Consider the following 24,939-nt stretch of genomic DNA (forward strand, 5'->3'; position numbering starts at 1 on the left):
CAATAAAGTTATGAAATAAAGCATTATTATATTGGGCAAATATATAGCAGACATTAAATACCAACATAAAAAGTTGTTAGTAATAACTTGGGTTTTCATATGTTGGCATTTCAGAATATAAAAATGTTTTCACAATTTCATTTGGTTCTCACAATTTTAGGAGCTAGGCAGAGACTATGTTTAGAGTCCTAAGATTGAAAGCCAAAGCTGTGGAAGGCTGTGGAAAGGTACACACAAGGGAGGAATAAAATCTTCATGTACTTTAGCAAACTTAGCAAAGGCCTACAGACATGGGTGAGCATGTGCATCAGGGAACTTTAAGAGACAAGCCTTACTGGAGTATGGGCTTATTATGTAACCTAAGTATCTTAACCAGAATATGTTGATAATTATGAGATTTTCAACATAAGCCAATTTTTTACTCACCTTGATAATTCCTATTTGTTTAAAGAACTCCCCCACTTGATCTGTAGACACACCCTCCCCAAGTCCTTGTACAAAGATTGTGTTGTTATCTGAATTATCAGATTCTGAATCTATGGGGAAAAAAAAAAACATGATTAATTTTACATATTCCTTAGGTTTACTACATCCTATTTAGTAATCAAGAATAATAATTTATTATTCAATATTCAACTATTTCTGTGACCAAAAGGAGAAAGGACCAATATACGAAACCTCTTAGATAAACATGCAAAGTGGTCATAACAGTTATTTGGTAGGTCAATTCTCACAACTAAACTTCACGTAAAGTGGATCAAGTCCACACTATGTCAAATACATAGACCAATTAAGGGAAATCTTACAAATCTCACTCTTCAGATTCAGATACAGGACTCAAGCTCAGGAAGAGATGAAGAAAGTTAGTATAAAGTAGCATTCCTTTCTTTGGAGAGTTTTAATTCTTTCTGGCTAATCAATACTTTTAAAGCTTTCTAGTAGAAAATTGCCCAAATCTGACACTTTGAACTTCCAAGCAAGCCAAGCAGAATTGCTGGTTTCCCATTCATTGCAATAAGCTTTATATATACCAGAGAGTAGGGGCACCTTGACACACACCTTACCTTACATGCACACTTTTGGATTAGTATAACAAAATAAGAAAGATGCACATAAATTCAGTCCATCAAGGGATAATCAGAAATTGCCATCCATATAGAATACTTTAGCATCTTAATAAAAACAAAAGTTCTGATTTCAATATATACAACTACTGAGCCTGCGCTCTAGAGCCTGCGAGTCACAACTACTGAGCCCGTGTGCCACAACTACTGAAGCCCACACACCTAGAGCCCGTGCTCCACAACAAGAGAAGCCACTGTAATGAGAGGCCCGCGCACCGCAACGAAGAGTAGCCCCTGCTCACCGCAACTAGAGAAAGCCAGCGCACAGCAACGAAGACCCAATGCAACCAAAAATAAATAATAAATTAAAATTAATTAATCAAAAAAATTTTTGGCTCAAATAGATTTTTAATCTCTACATAACTTTCAAAAGGCTCCAGGCAGCCTTGAATTTCATTTGAAAATATAAAGGTACATGAAATTAGTGACCTCTGAGGACTTCCCTGGTGGCACATTGGTTAAGAATCTGCCTGCCAATGCAGGGGACACGGGTTCGATCCCTGGTCCGGGAAGATCCCACATGCCGTGGAGCAACTAAGCCTATGGGCCACAACTACTGAGCCTGCGCTCTAGAGCCCGAGCCACAACTACTGAGCCCACGTGCCGCAACTACTGAAGCCCGCGCACCTAGAGCCCCTGCTCCGCAACAAGAGAAGGCACTGCAATGAGAAGCCCGTGCACTGCAACAATGAGTAGCCCCCGCTCGCCACAGCTAGAGAAAGCCCACGCGCAGCAACCAATACCCAACACAGCCAAAAAAAAAAAAAAAAAAAAAAAAAAAAAAACAAAAAGAAAGGCACATGTAGAAAGAAAGATGTTTTGTAAAAAAGAAAAGAAAGGAAAAGAAATTAGTGACCTCTGCCCAGAGTAAGACAATTCTCTCATATATGAATTCAGGTTTCTTAGGCCCACTGACCAGACTATCAATCCATTGTAATATTTTCTTAAACACAGCTATTCTAATTCCCCAATCATACCAATTCTCTCATACTTGATTTGCAGTAATTAAACAAATAATGCTAATTAGCAGTACAAAATCAAGTATTTCTTCACAAAAGAAAAAGTAGAGAGCATGGGAAAGCACAAACATAGTTATTTTTCCTAGCAAACTTTCCAATCAATCCCCCTGAACTTTTCTTGCTGGTACATCTTTAGAAGTGAAGCTCCCTGGTTCTGGCAGCATTATCAAATCAAATCTTCTTCCTGTACTAACTCCTCCAAACACACACACTTTTCCTTTGAAAAAATGGAAAACTAACATTCTCTTAATGGCAGAGTCACAAACTACCATAAACCTTACCAGCATCTGGTCTGGGTCCATAATCCCTGCGACCTAAGGGAAAAGAAAAAGAAAAAGAAAAAGAAAGCTATTTAAGGCAACTCATAAGAAATCATTTAAAAACAGTAATAATAACCAAGGCATGAAAAGTCAATACTTCCAAAATCCTTGTAAGTAACCATCACAGATTTACAAAGTAAGTATATAAATTAAGTTTTATTAAAAGTTTAAGAAATCAAGATGAATGTCAATATTCCCTTAAACTTGTCCCAGACGGCACCAGCCACTTTGGCATTACGCTAGTATCACTTTTGTTAAGCTCTGGTTGTGAAGGCTGATTGGAAAACCGTAATAATTTAAAAACACCATGTCAGCTACCTTTATTAAAAAACATATTGACAAAATCCAGTGAAGGTCTCATTCATTGGTCACCAGACTCTTTCATGCAAATTCACTGTGTAGAAACCCATTGGACTGTTTGAGATCAACTTTGTCTTTTTAATATTTTGAGATATATATATGCATATATATAATTTTTTTTTAAGCACACAACACACACCAGCCTCAACAGAGTAAGAAAGGGCTTAGACTACATCTGCGGGATATTGGTGGCTTTTAGGTTTATATAGCATTTCCACTGAAACATTTTGGGATACTCAGCACTTACCACCAAAATTTTTGAAGCCACCGCGGTCACCACCACTGCAGAGGAAAAATTGAAGAAATGATTTCTTCCTTAGGTCTCTAATGTGCTGAGCCCTGGGCTCAATCTATACTTAACTGTCACAAGTAGAGCGCCCAGGAAAACAGTAGCACCTCTAACTTTCCAGTAAATTTCATTTCACAGACTTCAAAATGTTGTTTTCACCTAAATGTTTCCCCAAGGATCTATTTCCACAAGGGTGCCTTTTCAAGCTTATTACAGAACATACCTAATATACTCTTATTTTAAAATTTTCCCAACCCCAAGCCAAAGGGATAATATTCAAATCCACTTAAACTGGAGGCACAAGAGGAAGAATGCTAAACATTCTTTCCAAGGGGAAAGAAATCATTTAAAAACAGTAATAATAACCAAGGCATGAAAAGTCAATGGGACAAAGTGAGAGAGTGGTGTGTACATATATACACTACCAAATGTAAAACCGGAAAGAAAAAAAAATGTAAAACCGATAGCTAGTGGGAAGCAGCCACATAGCACAGGGAGATCAGCTCGGTGCTTTGTGACCACCTAGAGGGGTGGGATAGGGAGGCTGGGAGGGAGGGAGATGCAAGAGGGAAGAGATATGGGGATATATGTATAGCTGATTCACTTTGTTATAAAGCAGAAACTAACATACCCTTGTAAAGTAATTATACTCCAATAAAGATGTTAAAAAAAATTTTTCCAAAGTCCTTGTAACCATCACAGATTCACAAAGTAAATATATAAATTAAGTTTTATTAAAAGTTTAAGAATTCAAGATGAATATCAATATTCCCTTAAAGGGAAATATTTTTGTTATAGGGGATATTTTTGTTAAATATGAGAAAAATACTAGGAGAAAAATATAAAGCAAGATTAAAATTCTGATAGCAGAATGGGAGAGGTAAAAACTTGAGCACTACGTTCTACTGTGATACCAAACGGTGGGTTTTATGAGATGAAGAAAAAAGTGAGGTACAAATATACACAAAAGTGAGACTGAATGAAAGCGGTCTTAAAAATTCAAATCATTCAGATATCTGGTAAAATGAGCACTAAAAGAAAGCATAACTTTAAACTGCCCTCCTATTCCATGCCCACTGCAACATGCTAGCTCTCTTCACAGCAGAGCTACTGACATTCATGCTGCCAAATGCTCTTGTACACCAATCAGTAGACCATATCAGAGACAGAATGCTACATACTCCACAAGAAAATGACTTTATTTGGCAATTTCCACTGCCAGGTAAGTCAATGGCCCTTGTGTGCATAGCTTCATGTAAGAAATCTAAGATCTCTCTTATCAAGAAACTCTTTAAATGCTCATACATTGAAAGCTTGTTTCTCTTAACTGAATTATGTAATCCTCTAAGATTCATGTGCTGACATGGATACAAAAACACCCAAAGTTTTCAGATGGTGATATCTAATTTTCTAATACTACTAATCTTCTACTATAACCCAAGAAACTAATCCAATATACTAATGTCTCTTCACTGCTTAAAAGCCTCTGCTTTAGTAATAACCCTGCCCTCTAGATGGCTTTTCTTGAGCCATCCTGAGAAAAACCACTCTGACTAAATGAGAAAGAATTTTTTCTTTAGAAGTCTATTCTACTACCTTGACGTAAAAAAAAAATTCCCTTGCAACTAGCATAGGTATGGACACACGCAACTTAACTCGCCATTAATTTTTATTTGATGCCCAAGAAATCTAAAAAGGAGAATAACAATATTTCAAGGCTATGCAGACAAAGCGAAGCTCAGGTCTTTCATATATATAGTTTCCTATTGAGAGTCTAAGACCTCTCTTTCAGAACATCACCCAAGCCCTCCCACCAACCCATACTTCTAAATGGCCTATATATCATAGCTTAACTCTTTAAGGAAAGGAAGCCAAACAGAGTTCTGAGATTAAATTGCTGAAAATCTTATTAGAAACAAGATATCTCAGGTTTCTTCAAAGATGATCATTAGAATTCTAAAAATGATGAAAAAAGAGCTAGTGAAAATATTAAATCGGGCTTCCCTGATGGTGCAGTAGTTAAGAATCCACCTGCTAATGCAGGGGACAGGGGGTTCGAGCCCTGGTCCAGGAAGATCCTCTATGCTGCGGAGCAACTAAGCCCGTACGCCACAACTACTGAGCCTGCGCTCTAGAGCCTGCGAGCCACAACTACTGAAGCCCACACACCTAGAGCCCGTGCTCCGCAACAACAGAAGCCACCGCAGTGAGAAGCCCGCGCACCTCAACGAAGAGTAACCCCCGCTCGCTGCAACTAGAGAAAGCCCGTGTGCAGCAACAAAGACCCCATGCAGCCAAAAATAAATAAAATTTTTTTTAAAAAAGAATATATTAAACCCACATTCCTATGTCAGGACGTTAAAGTACCCAGGATAAAGTATTTTTTTAAAATAGGATATTTGCACAATTAAGTGCTGGAAGAGGCACCACTTAATTACTCTGCTGCCAACTTAACCAAGTACCAAATTGTTTATCTGACCACAATGGAGGGAAAATATGCAATTTCATATATCAAGTAGTTCCTAAAATTTCTATTCTGGCCAGCAATATAACTTTGAACAATTTTTTTAAAAAAGGACATACCCCTGGTAAAATAAAAAGCATATAAAACAAATGACACTTGAATACGTTTATAATTTTCTATTCCTCCATACAATGGCATTTTAACTTAAGTCATCATTACTGAGCATTTCCTTTGAAAATTCAGCAGCTGAACACTTCAAACACAATGGCCGTAAATATGGAAACACCCGTAAGTACATTCGAAAAAGTACTAGTCTTCAAAGTAGGAGTCTCAGGGTATAGTCTTAACTATCACTAATCAATCTTGAAAATTTGGACAAGTCAGTAATTCTCCCTAGGCTTCAGTTTCCTCCTTCGCAAAATAATGGTCTACACCCTTACTACCTGAAAGGTGGTCTATGGAATAGCAGCAAAGGCAGAGCCTGGGAGTATCTCAGAAAAGCAAGCTCATCCCAGACCTACTAAATCAGAATCTGCATTTTAGTAAGATCCCCAAGGAGTTCATATGTACATTACAGTTAGAGAAGCACTGGTGTAGATGACCTATAATTTTATGTGAGGCTTTCTTTCAAGTTCCAATGTTTCAGTCGCTTTTCTCTTTCCTTATTAAGAAATTTCGTATTAATTAATTATAGTTCCTTACTAGGAAATTTATTATATTAAACACAGTAGATAAACCTCAAATAGTACCACTATTAAATCAGTTAACAGAAGATGGGCCTGTGGTTAAGAATCTTTCTTCAAATCTGCAGTCAAGTTACATGTCCCTTTTCCATAAACTAAGTTAAGGCCCCACTAGCAAATTAAGACACAAAGGCATGTGAACATCTGAGTCAAGATGTTGCCACAACAAATTTGTTTTCCTCCTAGAAAAAGAAACAAACTTGTACACATAAAGAATTTCTGAAGTAAGGTCATTTTAATGTAAAGAAGTAGAGGTATTTACTAGAGACATAATATAAGAATACTCAAAATTTATGGCTGAGTGCCCCCTGCATAGGAAAATCAATTGTGTATTCTTGACTCAACTACAGAAATCGTTGTCCCAAGTTCAAAACCACAATGAGCAGCCTACTCTAGGGTAGACTCTGAGGGTTCTTTCACTGTTACAGCATTACATATTTAGAGACGACAGTCAGCTTTAATTTCAGGTGCTTGTCAAGAAAGAAAATATACTTTGACACAATATCTATTCCCAAAATTTAATTTTTAAAAATCCAAATATATCTATATTCAAGGACTAAAACTGCCAAAAAGTAAAAGGACAATACAGGAATCTTTATTCCCAGAAAATTCAATACACAGAGAGAAAAAGGAACTTAGCGAAATATTGAAAAAGATTAGTTTTTTAAAAACTGTTCTGTGTTTGATTTTTCATACTAGTAATTTACCAACATTTCAGAAGGCCAAGAATCTACCATTCTAGAGCTGCACTATCCAATACAACATTTACTAGCCATATGTGACTGCTGACCTTTTGAAATATGGAGAGTCTAAATTGAGATGTACTCTAAATGTAAAATACAAAATGGATTTCAAAGTCTTAGTATAAAAAAAAGAATGTGCATCATCTCAATAATTTTTATACTGATTACATAAAATATTTGTGATGTTAAATAGATTAATAGATTAAATAAAATATATTATCAAAATTAACTTCAGCTGTTTATTTTTCTTAAAGTGGCTATTAGAAAATTTTATATTACACATATGGCTCACAGTTGACACACATTATATTTATATTGGGCAGCACTGGCGGGACTATCACCAGCACACATGCACATTTTTAAGAGAGCTATTCAAAAACTCTTATAAGGGCTTCCCTGGTGGCGCAGTGGTTGAGAGTCCGCCTGCCGATGCAGGGGACACGAATTTGAGCCCCGGTCTGGGAAGATCCCACATGCTGTGGAGCGGCTGGGCCCGTGAGCCACAGCCGCTGAGCCTGCGCTCCGCAACGGGAGAGGCCGCAGCGGTGAGAGGCCCGCGTACCGCAAAAACAAAAAAACTCTTATAAGAAGACATTCAAAATTTAAAATAACTTTTTTGAGACTTGAGATATTAAAGCCTAAAAAATCTACTTAACTTGATGACATGCTAATAATGGAAAATGGTTATCTATAAAGTTCTAGTAATTTTGCAATGCATTCAGCACGATGCTAAAGTTAAAAACACTGAGAAAATTTATGGCCTTAAGCTTCTAGTCCAGTAGGAGGCCACTGATTTATTTTAGATAACAATTAGAAATTCAATCTTTTTTGCTGCAGCTGCTTTTTTAAAGAAAAACACTGTTTCCTATAGTCCCTATAGTCTTCACGTTTCTCTTCCAAAATTGGAAAGTTGACAGCTTCCTTTGGTCTGAATTCTTCCTGCAGTCAAGCAATCATACAACTGGAGTCTAAGAATGTCATATCCTTTACCACACATCCCACCTTCACCTGCAAACTGTGCCCCTTCTTTAATTATAAACCCAACTAATGCCAGATATTCTTCAAACAGCCCTGAAAGGATCATATTTTCAACCTTGCTATTTTTAAGTAAGATGATTACAAACACAAATGGGAGTGTCAATGAAGACTAACAAAAAATGTTTGGGTATTTCTGGTACTTAAATGCAAAACCAAGTGTAAGGGGAAAAAAAGCCCTGAAACTGGGCTTTTTTTTTTTTTTAATTTGAAACACTTCACCCCTGTAAATAAGCTAAAAATCACATCCTGAACAAGATATTGTGGCACATGAAAATTATATGAACTTCATATTTCAGTATCCATAAATGAAGTTTTATTGGAACACAACCATGTTTATTCATTTATACAGGAGCAGAGCTGAGCAGTTGCAAAAGAAACTGCATGGCCTGCAAAGCCTTAATTATTTACTATGTGGCCTTTCACAGAAAAAGTTTGCCCATCCAATATAGAGAGTAAGTATAATCATCCACATAAATTTCTTAAAAAGGCCTTTCATGCACATTCCATTTGCTGGCTAAGGGGGTGGGGCGGGGGGAGGGAGGGAGCATACAGACAGCAACTGGGTAAGACCTCTCCCCCAAAAACCCTACCCTGACTTGAACCAGATCACCATCATTTTGACCTAATACATCCTGGGCTTCTACACAAGATTTTGTTTGAAGAGGTTCTAAAGTTAAATAAAAAGATTTGAAACTCAAAAACTTAGTTCATGATTCAGTACCTGGGCCAAAAATTATACTGAAATGTTGCCAAAGAGGTTTATCGAAGTGCTTAAAACTGGTATGTCCAGGGTTGGTTAAGATACAGATCTTCCCTCTTTTAGCAGGAGGATCACTCAAGGTCCTTTCAACTCTGATTCTAAGATAAGTCATCTCTCAAACACGAAAACATACTTTTAAAGACTTCCCTACCCTCCTCCTCCTGAAAAGTGGGGTTCTACCATTCTCAGTCAGACACTGTCATAGTTTCAGAGATAATCTATAGATATAACTTCCTTATGAAGGAAATTAAACCTATGATATGCTGTAAAACGTATAGCATCCCAAGGCAGCCAATTATCTAAAACATATTAACCAGAAAATCACATATACCTGTTAGTTATCTTGTTTGGGATTCTGTTTGAGGGAGCGAGGCTATTAGGTAGAGAGTAAGCACCATACCACTCTACGTTGTTCACTTACATCCACATGATAATGAAGAGGCATACAATATACTTGTTTTACCTTAATAAATTGACTTCGGCTATCAATCGAAAGACATTTAATGTTCAAGTCTTATAAAAATTTATCAAATATGTTTAGACTTTAGATTTGCCAGACCAAAGCACTATACACTAAACAGAGAAAGTCAATGAGATCAAATTCCTGGCTCACTTGAAAAATTAACAGTGCTGTATGTAACTGATTTTCTCAGGTCACCTCAGGGAACAAACAGTCCCTAAGAAGCAAAAGAGTGACCTGGTATTGATATAATATTGTCAGTTAACAGGCTGACAATTTCAATTCCCAAGGAACACAAATTATCTTTTAAGCCTGTATATTGTACACACGAAATGTGCAACCTACAAACCTCATCTGAGGACAATAAATGTCAATTACTTTTTCTTTCCTATATTTAGAGCAAAAGTGCTAGACTTACACATATATTTGAAAGTAATTTTAAAGCCACCTTTCATAACATATGCCATAAATACCAAAACCTGATAACACTAACAATGGAGAAAAGGAAAGCTGAATTAAAAAGTCATTCCTTTTCCACAGCTTAGTCTAGACAAAATATGCAACGGTATGTGACATTGCACTAATTATCTCAATAATTGTTTACTTAAGAATGGGGACAAAATAGTTCAGTTACACAAAATCTTTCTCTCATTTGCCAACCCCAAATTTATAATCTGCTATTGCCTCCTAATATTTTCCCTTCCCAAGGGGGATTCAAGATTAAAGAACAGCCTCTCCACCTTCCAATCTAGAATTAACTTACCTTGTATTTTCTACACATAAAACACTTGGATTTCCCAGAGTCATCTTTTAAAGGAGTTTAGAGTCAATAGTTCTGGCAGGAAAAACATAGTTAAGTGGTTTAACCACACCATAGTAGGGGACTTTTCTCCATTGGTATTTAATATATACCACATAAACTAACGGCTAACAAAGCCTATTTTGAGGTAATTTATGTGACATCTTAAGACTGAAAATAAATTTTGAATTTCTGTCCTCTTCTCTACAACATAATCTCTTTTATAGGCCTCTTAACTAAATCAGATGATGGAATCGAACCAGCTAAGTAACAACAACAAAAAAAAGAGAGAGAGAGAAGAAATGTAGACATCTGTACCTAAAAACTTACCTTGATCCTGTCATAGGACCTCTTCCATCCTTGTCATATCCCCCACGCCCTCTACCTCCTCCCTGTGACCCGCCATATCCTCTATTATCTTCTCCATACCTACTCACATCACGACGGTCATCTACAAAAAAGAAAATTAATACATACATACATAAACAACTTGAAATTTCTGACAAAGGCTTTCCACAACATAATATTAAATAGCTCTTTAGGTCACCTGTGACCTTCAGAAAATGGCACATGTGCACAAAACTCAAATGCAAGTCATCATAGCACCATCTGGGATTAAATGTATGAGACTTATATGTGTGTCAAATTCCATCCTACCAAAGTCAGAAAGCAAAATGGTGATGCGGATATCACCATTTGATGTGATGATAGTATGGAGTAGTTTGAGTAAAGTACGTTAGGTACAGAACTCTAATAAATTAAAAGAATACCCTGATCTTAGGGACTTCCCTGGTGGCGCAGTGGTTAAGGCTCACGCTCCCAATGCAGGGGGTCCGGGTTCGATCCCTGGTTGGGGAACTAGATCCCACATGCATGCCGCAACCAGGAGTTCACATGCCACAACTAGGGAGCTGGCAAGCCACAACTGGGGAGCCCACCTACCACAACTAAGGAGCCCACAAGCTGCAACTAAGACCTGGTACAACCAAATCAATCAATCAATCAATCAATACTTTAAAAGAATACGCTAACCTTAAAAGTTATTTTTCATGTCGAAAATATTTCAGTGTAAATCAAACACAGACAAGGAATAACTAGATTTTCAAACTGAGAGTTATTCAGTGAATATATTCAATGAAGAAGATACTCAGTGAATGAGCTTCCACTCTTACTCATTCACTTGTTCATTCATTCAACTATTCAACAAATATTTATCAAGCAGGTATAAAAATGAGTAAGGCAGGACCTTTGCCCTTGAAGCATTCATTTTTATGGCTGATCAGATTCCTAAATATCATGATATATATAAAAGAAAGAATGACTGGTCCTTCTTAGTTGAGGTTAGAGAAGGCTAATATAGGATCATAATTTCCTCAAATCACATACAGCACCAGTACCAAGACAACTGGTAGCATGGACTTCCCTGGAGGTCCAGTGGTTAAGACTCCGTGCTTCCACTGCAGGGGGCACAGGTTCGATCCCTGGTCAGAGAACTAAGATCCCACATGCCACACGGTGCGGCCAAAAAATAAAAAATGTTTAAAAATTAAATTAAATTATAAAAAAGAACTGGTAGCAGCAGTATTCATTGTCAAATGATCAGCTGACTGAGACAACAAAGGAAATTCAAAAACTCAGCCAGCAAAAAATCACGTGACCATCTGGAGTCTCCAAGAAGTTCAGAAATATCAATCTAATAAACTAGTTTTGATGGACATGAGACAGAACATATGTTCAGGGTGACTCTAAATTCTTACAAACAGTTGAAATCCTCTGTGGGTCTTTTAATACAGAATTCAATACACAATTCTATGAAGGGAAAAAAAGGAAAAATAATAGAGGTCAGCATATCTTACCTTGTGTGTGGTGGCTGTAATTTTCCCTTTGTGAATGGTAGGATTGCTGGTTTTGATTATAGGAATCATGCTGCTGATCATAATTTGACTGCTCGGCATAAGAGCCGTGATGTTGATCATAGCCTGACTGCTGGTCATATGAATCTTGATGACCATAGTCTGACTGGTCATATGAAGGCACTCTTCCACCTTGGCTAAACAGAAATCAAGAACTTGAGCGATTTTACAGAAGGACTGTTTACTGCAGCAGGCTGACTGAGACTGATTGCTATAAGAGGCCTGCCCAGCTAGACCTCATCCACATTTACTACCCTTTTCTGGTAGGAATCATTTAGCTCTTTTATCTACAGAATCTTATCACCAATGGAATGACTTTCAAACAACAGTTCTACTATCACTGAAGAGGTGTCACATCATGAGAAAAAACACACACACCTTTGAAAACTGTAGAGAAGCAAGAAAATCACTATGGTTTTTATCATCTCCTTGAATTAAAAAAGAATTAAAGATGACATAAAGTACAGTAATATGTCTGACTCTTTAACAAACATGACACAGCAAGTGCTGACTCCTTTTAATAGTTACACTAAAAGGCTCTATCTCAGTTTTAACAACAATATTATTTAATAATATTTTGGGGACTATTTTCTTATCCTTAGAACCTTACCTTTAGTACATTCTTCTAAGCATCTTCAATAATAGTAAATTTTAGAAAATAGCAATAAATCATTCAAAGTTTTAATCTGCTGAGTAAGAGGAAGGAACTTGCTTTGTGATGCCATTTTTTAACTGAAACAAAGTCTAACTACCAAATGAGACTGCTTTATTTTCTCTTGCAATTCAAAAAGAAAATTCTAAGTATGTTCTGAGCAATATGACTATTAATTACCTACTCTCAGGATGGGAATGTTGAAAGAAACACTTAATTGGATTTGAGTTCTAATGTTTACTCAAAAAAAAAAAAAGGTGGGGGGGGGGACAAAAATGGCCTCACAACTTAATAGTCACATCTTACTCTGCATCAAATGAGCAAAACAATCTAGGGAAAAAAAAAAAAACAATCTAGAGGCTTCCCTGGTGGCGCTGTGGTTGAGAGTCTGCCTGCCGATGCAGGGGACACGGGTTCGAGCCCTGGTCTGGGAAGATCCCACATGCCGCGGAGCAATTAAGCCTGTGAGCCACAACTACTGCACGTCTGGAGCCTGTGCTCCGCAACAAGAGAGGCCGCGATAGTGAGAGGCCCGCGCACCACGATGAAGAGTGGCCCCCGCTTGCCACAACTAGAGAAATCCCTCGCACAGAAACGAAGACCCAATACAGACATTAATTAATTAATTAATTAAAAAAAAAAAAAAACAATCTAATAAAGGTCGGTTCCCCAACTCCCTACCCAAAGCACATCACAAAGGTCAGAACCCCAGACCTTCACTTTAGAATGACTGACTGTCAAACCAAATCTAACATTTCTCTTTGGTCCACATTTATACGTCACATTACCAAAAATGCATCCTTATGAAAAGATTCTCCTTAAATTTAAAACTAACCAGGCTTGAAGAGCCTTCTAATGTAACACGCTTTCTGGATAGTATTCCCTACATTTGTACTTTGTAAAGCACAGTAAAAAGTAAGTTGCTATTACTAAAATTAATAACAAGTACAGGCTCCTCAAATCAGAAAAAATTTTTTAAATATATAAGACCTGTAAAATTGCTAATATTCACCTACCTATATTAACAATTAAAACATTTTTTAGGGTATTTGAAATACGTGCATAGGTTTTGGCACTTTTTTCTTTAATATTTTTGCCCCTGAAAAGGACATTAAATACATTAAAATGGTTAAAAAATAAACTGGAAATGAAAAGTAAGCATTGATAAGTCTCCTTTTATAGGCAGGTTTTTATTTCATCTCAGGTATAAAGCAGAGGTTCAAATTTTACATTTTAACATTTAAATCATGTGCATTCATTTACAGCTAAACTAATTGTACAAATAACACATCATAAGAATCAAACATCAATATTGACAATCTCCACATTCTTTATAATACAAAACTGTGAAATTCATACACCATCAACACTTTTCTGGGGGAAAAAAAAAAAAGTTTAAAGCTAGGACTTTGTTAGTGAAAGCTGTTTAATACCCAAAGTGTTATTTCCACTTCCCAACACCTCAGTACTTTCACTGTTTCCTTACCCTCCTGATGATTCCATGTTTTGCGGTGCCTGGTTATTATAAGATTGCTGGCCATATGAGCTCTGCTTTTGATTCTCATAACCACCATAGGACTGTGAATAACCTAAAGATTGAATAGATATACCATTTAGGAAAGGTTCTGATTTTAAATTTCTAAAACAGCAAATTTAACAAATCAGTCCAACCTGATTGGCTTTGTCCGTAACAGGAGTAGCCGCCATAGTTCTGCCCATATGAAGAATCAGTAGTTTGCCCATAGCCAGAATAGCTCTGAAATTTAGGTAAATACAAGTTTCATTGCATATTTAAGATTAAAACTATTTATAAAGAACTCAATTTATATTTAACCTACTTGTGGTGCTTGTCCATAACCTTGGCTGCCTTGATTTCCATAGGAAGAATAACTGTAAAAGAAAAGTGTACTACTTCAAAGAAATGTGCTAGAATTTAAAAGCTTAAATTAACCCTATCTTCATTTTCAACTTTCAACTCAAATACAAGCTTCTTTCCTGAGAAACTGTTGATCTAACTACCTCTTCGAGTCTAAATTGAAAGGTGATAACCAAAGACTGTCAAAGACATAAATAAAATCATTCCCAGACCTCTTAAACGCCAAACACACACCAGAAGTTTTGCTTTGACAATCTCCCACAAATAAACAAAACTTCACCAGAGCTAGAAAATTCCAACAGAATTATGCTTGGATGGGTGGGAGGCTGGGGGTGGAGGGGAGTGACCACATGGTAGCAAGATCCATAATAAATATCTGAAGCAGAAAAATAATGACTCTTTAAGTTAGAGCTTTAATCAATTTAGCTGTGCTGTGACAGATTAATTTCTTCCTACCATTTGCCTTAAATTTGCCTCTAACATCCTAGAAAATGCACAGTGTGGCACTAAACATCCAATTGTTAGTGCCTCAGTAATGAGAGGCATGTATATCTTCAGAATACTACCATAGAACGAAAGTATATTGTATCTCCAGTGTCATAGCATAGGATGGCATAGTTTGTTGACTGAATGAATGAATACATGCAGCTTTCTCGGAGTTGAACTTTCTTTAATTTTAGTGCATATAAGCTTTAACAAGTCAGAAACAAACTTTCTGAATATATACCAAAGAAAAATAAAACATATGCCAAAAAAAACCTTACTATTTTAGAGCTATCAAATGCTAACAGAATTTAACTTTATAAAACATATTTCATTGAATAAACATTTGCTAGTTGCCTACTATGAGGGTCTATCTCATGAGAATAAAGTCAAATCAGTTTTGTTTTCATGAAGCTTAAAACTTGATGACAGAAGGTATCTGAGTTGCTCTTCTGAATATCTCACACTGAGCTGCGAAACACTTATACTACAAGTGAAGGCTGTATTTCTGGTAAGCAAGAGAATCCTACTGCATGTATACATTCACATAAAAACAGACTTTTCTTTTTATTGTGAGCATGGTGAGGATGATTTTAAAAATGCTAAACACTTCTATCATAGTGCTTCAAGAAAATCCACTCCAGAAAAAACACATTTAGCATATTATATACAATCAAAGAAATTAAATGCTTTTTCTAAGCTGTTATAGTTCAACTACTTACATCCTTTTAGTAATTGTTTCTTCTAAATAATTTCTTAAAGAAAACAATCTTTATAATACCTATGAGATTCATTTTAATCTCTAGGGGGCACCTATATTTACTGATTCAAACAGCCTTTTAAGAAAAGAAAAATATCTTACAGCACCTATGTGCATAGGCTGACTCCCCTTCACAAGCTAAGATTTAACTCTTTTAGGACGTCAAGATACCAAAGCTTAAGAGGAAAGCCTGACTAAATTTATCTTTTTTTCTCAGTTCTACTCGTTCATGGTATTATTGAAATGTATGTATACTTTACCTTTGCTGCTCACCCCCAGACTGACCATAACTTCCGGAATCTAAAACACATAAAAAGAATTTTTAATCTTATTTAAAATTAGGCTTCCCTCAAAGGCTGACTTTAGCTCTTACAGATGAAATGTGATAAGAAAATATCATAAACTACAGAAAGAAAAACTAGAAGTTAAAAATACAGCGCAAGGAAAAATCTGTGCCAGTAGTATTAGCTATTTACAGTAACTACAGCTTTGAAAACTACTCTACAAACATGTCCTGATGGTCACAAAAACCAAGTGAACAAATGAGAAACAGTCAGTGAAAAACCCATCCTTTCAACAAAAACTCAAAAGCTCAAGTTATATTATCTTTATATATAAAAAGATATGTTAAAACAAACTAATCAGGATCAAAAAGGGGAAAATGCACACTCTAAGATAAATCCCCAGGATTACATTTACTTCATATCCTTGCCAGCCTAACATATACACCATTCCCTTGGATTGGACTGGATTGCTTTGGCTGTCAGCAGCAACAAAAAGATCTCCAAAGACTTGGTAAAAGCAGCTAAGCCACTTGGTATATACCGACTCAGCAATACTTACCTCTAGCTTCCTTGTTGGCAATAAAAACTACCAAGGAAGGCATGAGTTGAGTAATATACGTCAAAATAATAATAATAATTTGAACTGTGAACTTTTCTCAATACTTTAAAATGTCGGTTATTCCAAAAATTTTTGAAGAGGCTCTACCCTCTAGGCTTCTCCTCAGAGTCAAATGAATGACCTAATTTTATTAGTGACTGAGTAAGAGAAGAATATCATATGAAATACTCTTTCAACTGCAAAAAAATGACTGATGGTCTTCAACTGCTATTAGGCCCAACCTCATCTAATCTGAATAAAACTATTTGTTGTTGAACAGTTCTGAAAACCCGCCAAATATCAAATCACATCAATGACTTTTTCATTCAATTCATATAAAGCTACAATATGAAAACACTATCACTGGCTGTATAAGTGGGTGACATCAAATTTGCCACTTTTCTAGAGATCTCCAATCAGACTGAACAAGAATTTTTTTAATCCTTAACTACTAAAATATTGAATGAAATCCTGACACAAACTACTTCTTTTATGAATGTGGACATAAGGCCACCTGAGATGAAAAAAAAAAAATTGTGCATCACTGCCCATAACAATAACATGACTAGATTTGTAACTAACCAAATAAGAAAAATATGAAAAGGATACAGAACCTAACTGGATCATAAAGAGATTAGATGCATCTATCAAATGGCAAAGGAAGTTAGTTTCAACCAATTCAGAAACTAAAAAGGATTACTATGGGAGGAGGCCGTGTATGAATAAAACAAATATACATACACTGGGGATGCGTGAAGCTTTAAGTTAAATTATATCCCAAGGCACTGACGTGGGTTCTCCCAGTGACAGAGTGGAGTCCAAGACCTTATTGTACTTTGGCTCAGGCAACAATTATAGACGTACACAGCACATATGTCATATGACCCTGCCTTAAATCTAATAAGTATCAGAGCTCTTAACTTCAGCTCTCTGAAACTGTAAACCTGACTTCTTTAGCTGGCTGACTTTAAAACTCTAGAATATAGAAATAAGAGTATTGACCAACAAGTCGAGCTCTTAGTGAAAGTAGATGTTTTACATTCACCAGAGAAAATCAGTTTATAAATGTTATTTATGGCATTTTAAACAACTGCTCATTATGAGTACTTGACACTTGAGCCTTGTATCTGGGCCCATGAATTATTTAGGTGCTTTTATTTCCAAGTGTATAGGGTTTTGACACTCTTTGTGGTTTTGTCTTCTTATTCCACTGCAGCCAGAAAAGGTATTTTCTGTACTATTCCAGGTATTTGTTAGGATTTGCTGTTTTTCGCTTTTCCCCTTGGTAAACACTTTTACTTACATAAATGTCTCCTATGTGCTTGAAAAGAACTGTATTATCTAAATGTTGAAAGAATTCTGTAAATCCGTAAGATGATGCTTGTTAGTTCTATTATTCATATTCTTACTCATGTTTGGTCTACCTGATCTATTAATTACACAGAGAAGTATGTTTAAATTTTTTTTAATTCCCTATTTGACTCTCTATTTGTCAATTTCTTTCCCTGAGTGTTTTTTTGCTTTCTACACTTTGAGGCCATATTGTTAAAGCACATAAAAGTACAGATTTACAGCTTCCTGGTGAATTTCCCTTTTTTTTCTTTTTTGAATTTCCTTTTAACATTACATGAAGACTATCATTAAAAATGTCCAAACTTTATTTTGACTGGTAATGTAACTAAACAATCTTCCTTTTGGTTGATGTTTGCCTGATTAATATTTTTCTATCTCTATACTTTTAACACTTCTTATTCTGATGTTTTAGGTATGTCATTTTTGAGAGCATACATCTAGACCAATTTTTCCCAATGTGAAAATCCTTGTCTTTCAACTGATGTTTTCCTATTTTTATTATTGTTACTTTTTATTTATTCCTACCAGCCTATACTAGACTCTCTACTTACCAGGGTCTTTTTTTTTCAACTCCTTAACTTCCTTCTATTGGATTTTCCTTACTCCCTTTCCCCCTCTACGGCTTTGGAAGTTAGACGTTCAAATTCTGTTCTTTTAATAAGTCACTATTCATAATTTAAAGAGTATGTTCAATTCTTAACATGCATTCTTGATAAAGTTCAAGATGATCTTCGACCTCCACTAGCATACAAGAACTTTAATGCTATAATGCCAATCACAGCCTTCACCTATTATTTTGCTTCCACTTTTTCTTTCCGTTATCTTTTGCTTCCACTTTAAAACTCTAGATTCCACACAGTCAATACTTTTTATCTACTGCATTTGCTTCCTCTGTATCTTTTTGCATCCCACTCCTCCCTTTCGGATTTCTTTTATTAGTTCTTTCAGCAAAGACCTGAAAGTGGTATTCTTAGTCTTTTATTTGCGTAAAAAAGTCAAGGTCAAACGTTATTTTTCCTCTAAATTCCAAAGATCATATAGTGGCTTCTTAAAACTTTTAAGAAGTCTACCAATCTTATCTTTTCTCTATTTCCTCTGATAGTTTTGTCACTGGTACTTCATAATCTGCAGTTTCACATTTATGTATCTAGGTACGAATTGATTATGTCTCATGTTTGAGACTACCGCTTCTTGATCCATCAATTTTGGAAAACTCTCAACTATCTATTAATTCTTCACCATTTACTCCTTCTCGAACTCATATTAGATATATAACAGGACTTCACAATCTATTTCCTATACTTCTTAAAATTTCAATTTTCATCTTTATCCTTCTGAACTGAATCCTGGGTAATTATATCTATTTTCTACCTCACTAATTATTTCTTCTGCTAGGTCTATCTGCAATTCAACTTGGCCACTTTTTCCATTTCTAGAAGTTACACTTGACACTTGATTCTTTTTCAAATCTACGTAACCATTTTCCACGTCTTGGTCTTAGGGTTGATTACTTCTTTTAGGTTTCTAATAATTTTAAACACATTAATACTCGCTTTCAGACTATTAGGGATTCAAATGCCATTTGTCACTCTCATTTTGGCGAATTGTCTTCCAGAATTCTGCAATGTTTTACTGTGAACTTATGTTCTGCAAGGCTTGTTTTTTCTGTAAGATTCCTCGTGACCTAGGCTCTGAAATTTCCTCAGAAAAGGTTTTTCGTTTGTTTTTACTAGAAACCCCAAGGTTACTGTCAGTCTAGAACCAATTTTTATGTTAAATTTCTTGGCCTGAGGTTTCCTGGACCTCATAACTAATTTAAATGTACACCAAAACTATGAAGCACAGGTCCCAAGTTACAAATTCTCAGGAAAAAACTTTTTTCCCTCACTCAAGGCCCAGGATTCCTTGTTATCTCCTATCCTGGTACAAAGGTTTTTCTAGTTCATTCTTTCACTTAAGATACAGTCCTTCAAACACCCAGGTTTTATGTAAGGGTTCCCATTACATGGCTCTAATGGTCTCAAGGCTGCATCTCCTGTCCTTAGTTATTTGGGCAATAAACTCCAAGTCTCTGAATGAGACCTACACCCTTCTCTATGCCTACCATGCTGGCTTCTACTTCATTTCTGGCAGCAGGAGCTCGCCCTTTGTTTTATGTAAGTTCTTGCATTTTTAGCTATTCGTAGACAGAGGATTTACAAGTTATCTTAGTCTGCCATAGTGCCAAAAGAAGTTTCTTGACTTCGTAATTTTTATATGTATAACTGATTAGATTTAACTTCAAAGGTGTCAGATAATTCACATTTGTCTGAGAGTCTGACTCACAATATTTACAACTCTGATTTATTTATTATGTAAGCATTTATTTTATTACGCTTATAAGTCTGTCCTGTCAGGCACTTGTAGTGGCTGAGTCAATTTGATAAGTTAAATTATAATATAGTTTGGAATGTTTAAAGGACTTAACTAAACTTAATGCCATTAGTTGTTTAGGGGGGAGTCAAAAGCATTATTCCTATTTTTATACAAAGTTGAAAGTATTATTTTTATACACAAATTACAAAATGTACAGAGTATATAACAACACTAAGTAGAACTTAAAAGATTCTAACTCTAATTGACTTAAGGTAGAAACAAGCAATTATTAGTTCTTTTTGACATGAAAGTCAATTTTGATGTTAAAAAAACTCAAATTACAAAACGACAAGTAAGTGCTGTCTTGGTAATTCTAAAGACCAGTGATAATGGATTACCCAGCTCACACACTATTATGACACACTGAAAATCCTGGATTTTACAAACGGTACAGCTCTAAAACTTAATTTTCCATAAAAGCTACCCAGTCCTACAAAAATAAGCCATTGCTTTAAGCCAATAATTATGTCAAAAATCGAGACAAGTCAATGGTTTTTAATGAGCACTGTATACACTGAAATGGTAAATTTCTGCATGAAGGTGGGAGAATCTTAAAAATTTTTTTTTTTTACATCAAGGATGGGTTACACACCCTCCTGAGTGTACCTCTATGTACTTCTGTGGAGCTTTACCAGACTTCATTCCAAATTATGCAGCTGGTAAAATATGTAAATGTCACCTTTGGGGTAAGAAATTATTTCTTGCTTGAGCAAGAATTAAAGAGACAAATTCTGTGCAATTAACAGCCTCTTACATCAGGTAGATGCCCCTTCCCCTTAAAGATCAACCTTCTGGCTTAACATCAATGTTAATCTAAAGAATGTTTATCATTTCCCTGTCCAACCATTCTTGCTAATTTGGTCTCCTCTCAGCCTGCTGCTTCCTTTTTGTCACATATTTCCACTCTTCTGCAAAACTGGATTACCTGGGGGGGGGGGGGGGGGGGTTGTGTGTTTTTTTTTTTTTTAATATCAACAAGTTCTCCCTTAAAAAAATGTAAAATACTCTGCCAGCAGTCATTTTCATCCCAACCATATGGCTTTCAGGGACGTGTTCTGCTTTTCCACCTGAAAAGTAACATGTAATTCTCATGATGGTTCCTAGCAAGTGGGGAGCCGGGTCTTTGCAGCCTGCGATGTGCCCAACAACAGAGGGCCTTGTGTGGCAGCTTGGGCTGCTAAGTCAAGAGCAGACCCACGTCCCGGACTTTATATTCTACTTTCGCAAGACCTAAACGGGCTGTCCTGGGAAGACCAAGGCCTCTTTTTCTCTCTCACACAACGGGGGTGCCTCTGTCAATTTAAAGTGCTTGATGGAAGACTGCCTTTCCTTTGGTCTGTATGTTTCAACGTAAATGCCACAGGGACCTACAAGAGCCCATCAATAATAAACAGGGCTCACTTTCAAGCTCGTGCAGGAGATAAACGACTGAAGAGGTGAAGATGACAAAGAAGGGTGAAGAGGAATTATACGCAAGCACCCCCATCTCGAATCCGGGAGGCTGGTGCGGAGGGAATGACGACGTGTATGTAGGATTTCGTGTCAGGCAACGTCGTTTAAAAGGGCTCCCAGAGCGTCAAGGCCCCCACCTGATGAATGGGTGAGTCAGGAAGGCCCAGCTCCACGTCACGGATGGGGAAACTGAGGGACGAGGCGGCGAGATGACTGGCCGGAGGCCTCGCTGAAAGATCTGAGGCGGAGCGGAGAACCAGAAGCACCGATTCTCTCCGGCCGATGCTCTAATCACGGGCTCCCCCCGCCCCTGCGATGGCGTAGCGGCCTCCGCCCCCCGATTCACACACCCTCCCCCGGGAGCAACACGTCGCCTCGGGTTCCAAGGACAGGGCCAAGAGACCGGGGGCTCGAGGCGCTCCCGCCGGGATTTGCAGACGGAGAGCGTTGGGAGCGTGCGTCCCTCCAGTCCAACATGGCGGCGGCAGCGTCCGCCCCCCCACCCCCACACCCCCACGCCAGCCTCCCTCAGGGCCGGAGACTTTCCCCCGGGGCCCTCCGGTGGGCGGGAAGACGGCCCAACCCCGCCGGGCCCCTTTTCGCCGCTGCCGCTGCTCGCTGAAAGTGTCACCTACCCGACATGACTAACGGCCGCGGCGCAGAGCCCCCACAACCCGCAGAGAACAAGGAATACCAGAAGCAAGCGGCGCTGCGGCCGGAGCCGTACTGAGGGCGGCGCGGCGATCTGGCCCCGAATGCGGGACTTCGGCAGCCAATCAGAGGGCAGCGGGCGGTACCAAAACGCCACGGCTCGAGGGGTGGCTCTGTGGTAGACCAGAACCCAGAGGACTTCAGAATCCCCGTTTCCCCCTCCTCGGACGGTACCATTATTGAGAGGGAATTGTGGAGAGGCCGTACCACTGCCGCGATCGGGATGGGGGAGGGGACTGAACCTACCCGGTACGTCCTGATTACAGTCCTATTTTTCACTTCATTGGATCTAATAGAATTCGAGGTTAGGAAGCGAAACAGGAGAGCCTTATAAACGCAGATTATATGGTTAGAAAAGGAAATTTCGAATGGTATGTCCTAGTTCGCTCCGCTTGGGCTGCAGAAGGCTTGAGCCACCTGGGGGCGTTGGGAGTTGCTGAGCTCCGGGCCGTAAAGTCGTGACGAACTGCGGGACCAAGTCGCCTCCCGGTTTGTTGTAACTAACTTGCCAAGTAACAGACTACAAGGTGATACTGGAACAAACGTGTGCCTTAAAACGAAATCACACACAAACCGGACCCTGAGGATGTGTCAGGGTAGGGGGTCGAGCTTTAGTTTTCGGTGCTAGGATAATAGCTAATTCTAACTGTCAGGCACCTTGCATCATCTTGTTTAATTCTCACAACAGACTGATGAAATACTATTCCCACGTTACAGACGAGAAGGCAGAATTCACTTGCCCCGGGTCGCACTACTGGTAAATGGCCAATGTGGAATTGGAATCCTGGTAACCAGGCACCACTGCCTGTGGGTCTAACTATTCTGTTGCCCTGCCTACAGGGGCCTCAAGCTCTCGAGTCTGAGGTGAGGCTATGAAAGCTCAGAGAGAGCACACAAGGAGATTTTCCCCAAGGGCGACGTGACATCTGATGAGACAAACCATAGGTGATGTGCAGAAGCTGACCACTTCTTAAGTGGGGAAAAGTGTTGTCGATGACTTGGGACTTCCGCGGTGGTCCAGCGATTAAGACTCCACGCTCCTAATGCAGGGGACCTGGGTTCGATTCCTGGTCAGGAAATTAGATCCTGCATGCCGCAACTAAACACGTGACAAAGAAGATGCTGTGTGTAGGCAACTAAGACCGGGCCCAACCAAATAAACAAATACTTTTTTAAAAAAAGTGATTCAATATGTTTGGAGTTTACCCAGGAGGGGAGTGTGGTAGGAGAAGCCAGAAAATTAGGGGGCTAAAGAGCTGAGACCTTGTAAAGTACATTAGAGTTTGTGCTTTATTGAAGGCAGTGGGTAACTCCTGCCAGATGATTTTAAAGAAAGATCAGATTTGCATTTTCGGGTTGCAATATGAAGAATGTATGGAGATAAGAGGTGCCTAAAAGCAGGGAGACCGATTAGGTGACCAATGCAATAATTCTGGTGAGGGATCATAGTAGCCTGGACTTAGGTTGTGGCTGCGGGGATGGAGGTAAGTGAGAAGATCCCTGACATACTTAGGTAGTAGACTGAGCAAGATCTGGTGACCAATTTGGGTGGGAAAAGAAGTGAGAAGTCCAAAAAAAAAAAGAAGCGAGAAGTCCTGGGTAAATTCTGAGTTTCACACCTGGACAAGTGGGCAGGTGGTGGTGTCATTCACTGTGACCGGGAAAAGGAGGAGGGGCAGGCTGGGCTGGAGGTGGAGTGGTAAGTTCAGAATTACTGCCTTCAGGTCAGAAAAAGAGGCATGAGGTCATCTCTCTTCATTATACTAGCAGTAAATGAGAGCTCAGCTCTAGAGGTAGAGGGTCACAGAGCTCTCTAGGCAGGTCCAAATAAGCAAGGCTAAAGAAATAGAAATCCTTTCATGACTAAAAACAATTTAGCCATTCAGTGTATATATTGAGGAAGGCAACCCCAGAGGAGGAGTTGGGCAGGAGAGAATTCGGTTATTGCCAGTGGGGGGAGCAGGGAACACGATTTCTAGGTTTTTCTTCCTCTTTTTTTTTTTAATTTTTTTTTTTTTAGTTTATTTATTCTATTATTTTTGGTGGGGTTGGGTCTTCGTTGCCGCGCGCGGGCTTTCTCTAGTTGCCGCCAGCCGGGGCTACTCTTTGTTGCCGATCGCCGGCTTCTCATTGTGGTGGCTTCTCTTGTTGCAGAGCACAGGCTCTAAGCGCGTGGGCTCAGAAGTTGTGGCACGTGGGCTCTAGGGCTCAGGCTCAGTAGTTGTGGCATGCGGGCTTAGTTGCTCCTCAGCATGTGGGATCTTCCTGGACCAGGGATCGAACCCACGTCCCCTGCATTAGCAGGCAGACTCCCAACCACTGT

At 38.3% G+C, this 24,939-nt stretch overlaps 1 protein-coding gene across 2 annotated transcripts in view; it reads right to left on the reverse strand.

The window, feature by feature from the left end:
- The window catches only part of TAF15 (TATA-box binding protein associated factor 15), a 29,416-nt gene extending 6,771 nt beyond the window's left edge, over positions 1 to 22,645 (reverse strand). Inside the window, exons 1-10 of one of the 2 annotated variants that reach the window (XM_032616406.1) lie at positions 22,541 to 22,645; positions 16,064 to 16,103; positions 14,523 to 14,574; positions 14,356 to 14,440; positions 14,171 to 14,273; positions 11,976 to 12,169; positions 10,549 to 10,570; positions 3,071 to 3,105; positions 2,425 to 2,457; positions 427 to 536 (exon numbers count right to left, since the gene is read on the reverse strand). In XM_032616406.1, the coding sequence (XP_032472297.1) occupies positions 427 to 536; positions 2,425 to 2,457; positions 3,071 to 3,105; positions 10,549 to 10,570; positions 11,976 to 12,169; positions 14,171 to 14,273; positions 14,356 to 14,440; positions 14,523 to 14,574; positions 16,064 to 16,103; positions 22,541 to 22,547 (681 nt within the window). In that variant the 5' untranslated portion in view covers positions 22,548 to 22,645. Of the gene's footprint in view, positions 1 to 426; positions 537 to 2,424; positions 2,458 to 3,070; positions 3,106 to 10,449; positions 10,571 to 11,975; positions 12,170 to 14,170; positions 14,274 to 14,355; positions 14,441 to 14,522; positions 14,575 to 16,063; positions 16,104 to 22,540 lie in introns of both variants that reach the window. The other variant, XM_032616405.1, reaches the window with a different exon arrangement.
- Positions 22,646 to 24,939: the final 2,294 nt, after the last annotated feature.

The sequence above is a fragment of the Phocoena sinus genome, chromosome 20 (assembly GCF_008692025.1).
Source record: "Phocoena sinus isolate mPhoSin1 chromosome 20, mPhoSin1.pri, whole genome shotgun sequence".
Classification (NCBI taxonomy): domain Eukaryota; kingdom Metazoa; phylum Chordata; class Mammalia; order Artiodactyla; family Phocoenidae; genus Phocoena; species Phocoena sinus.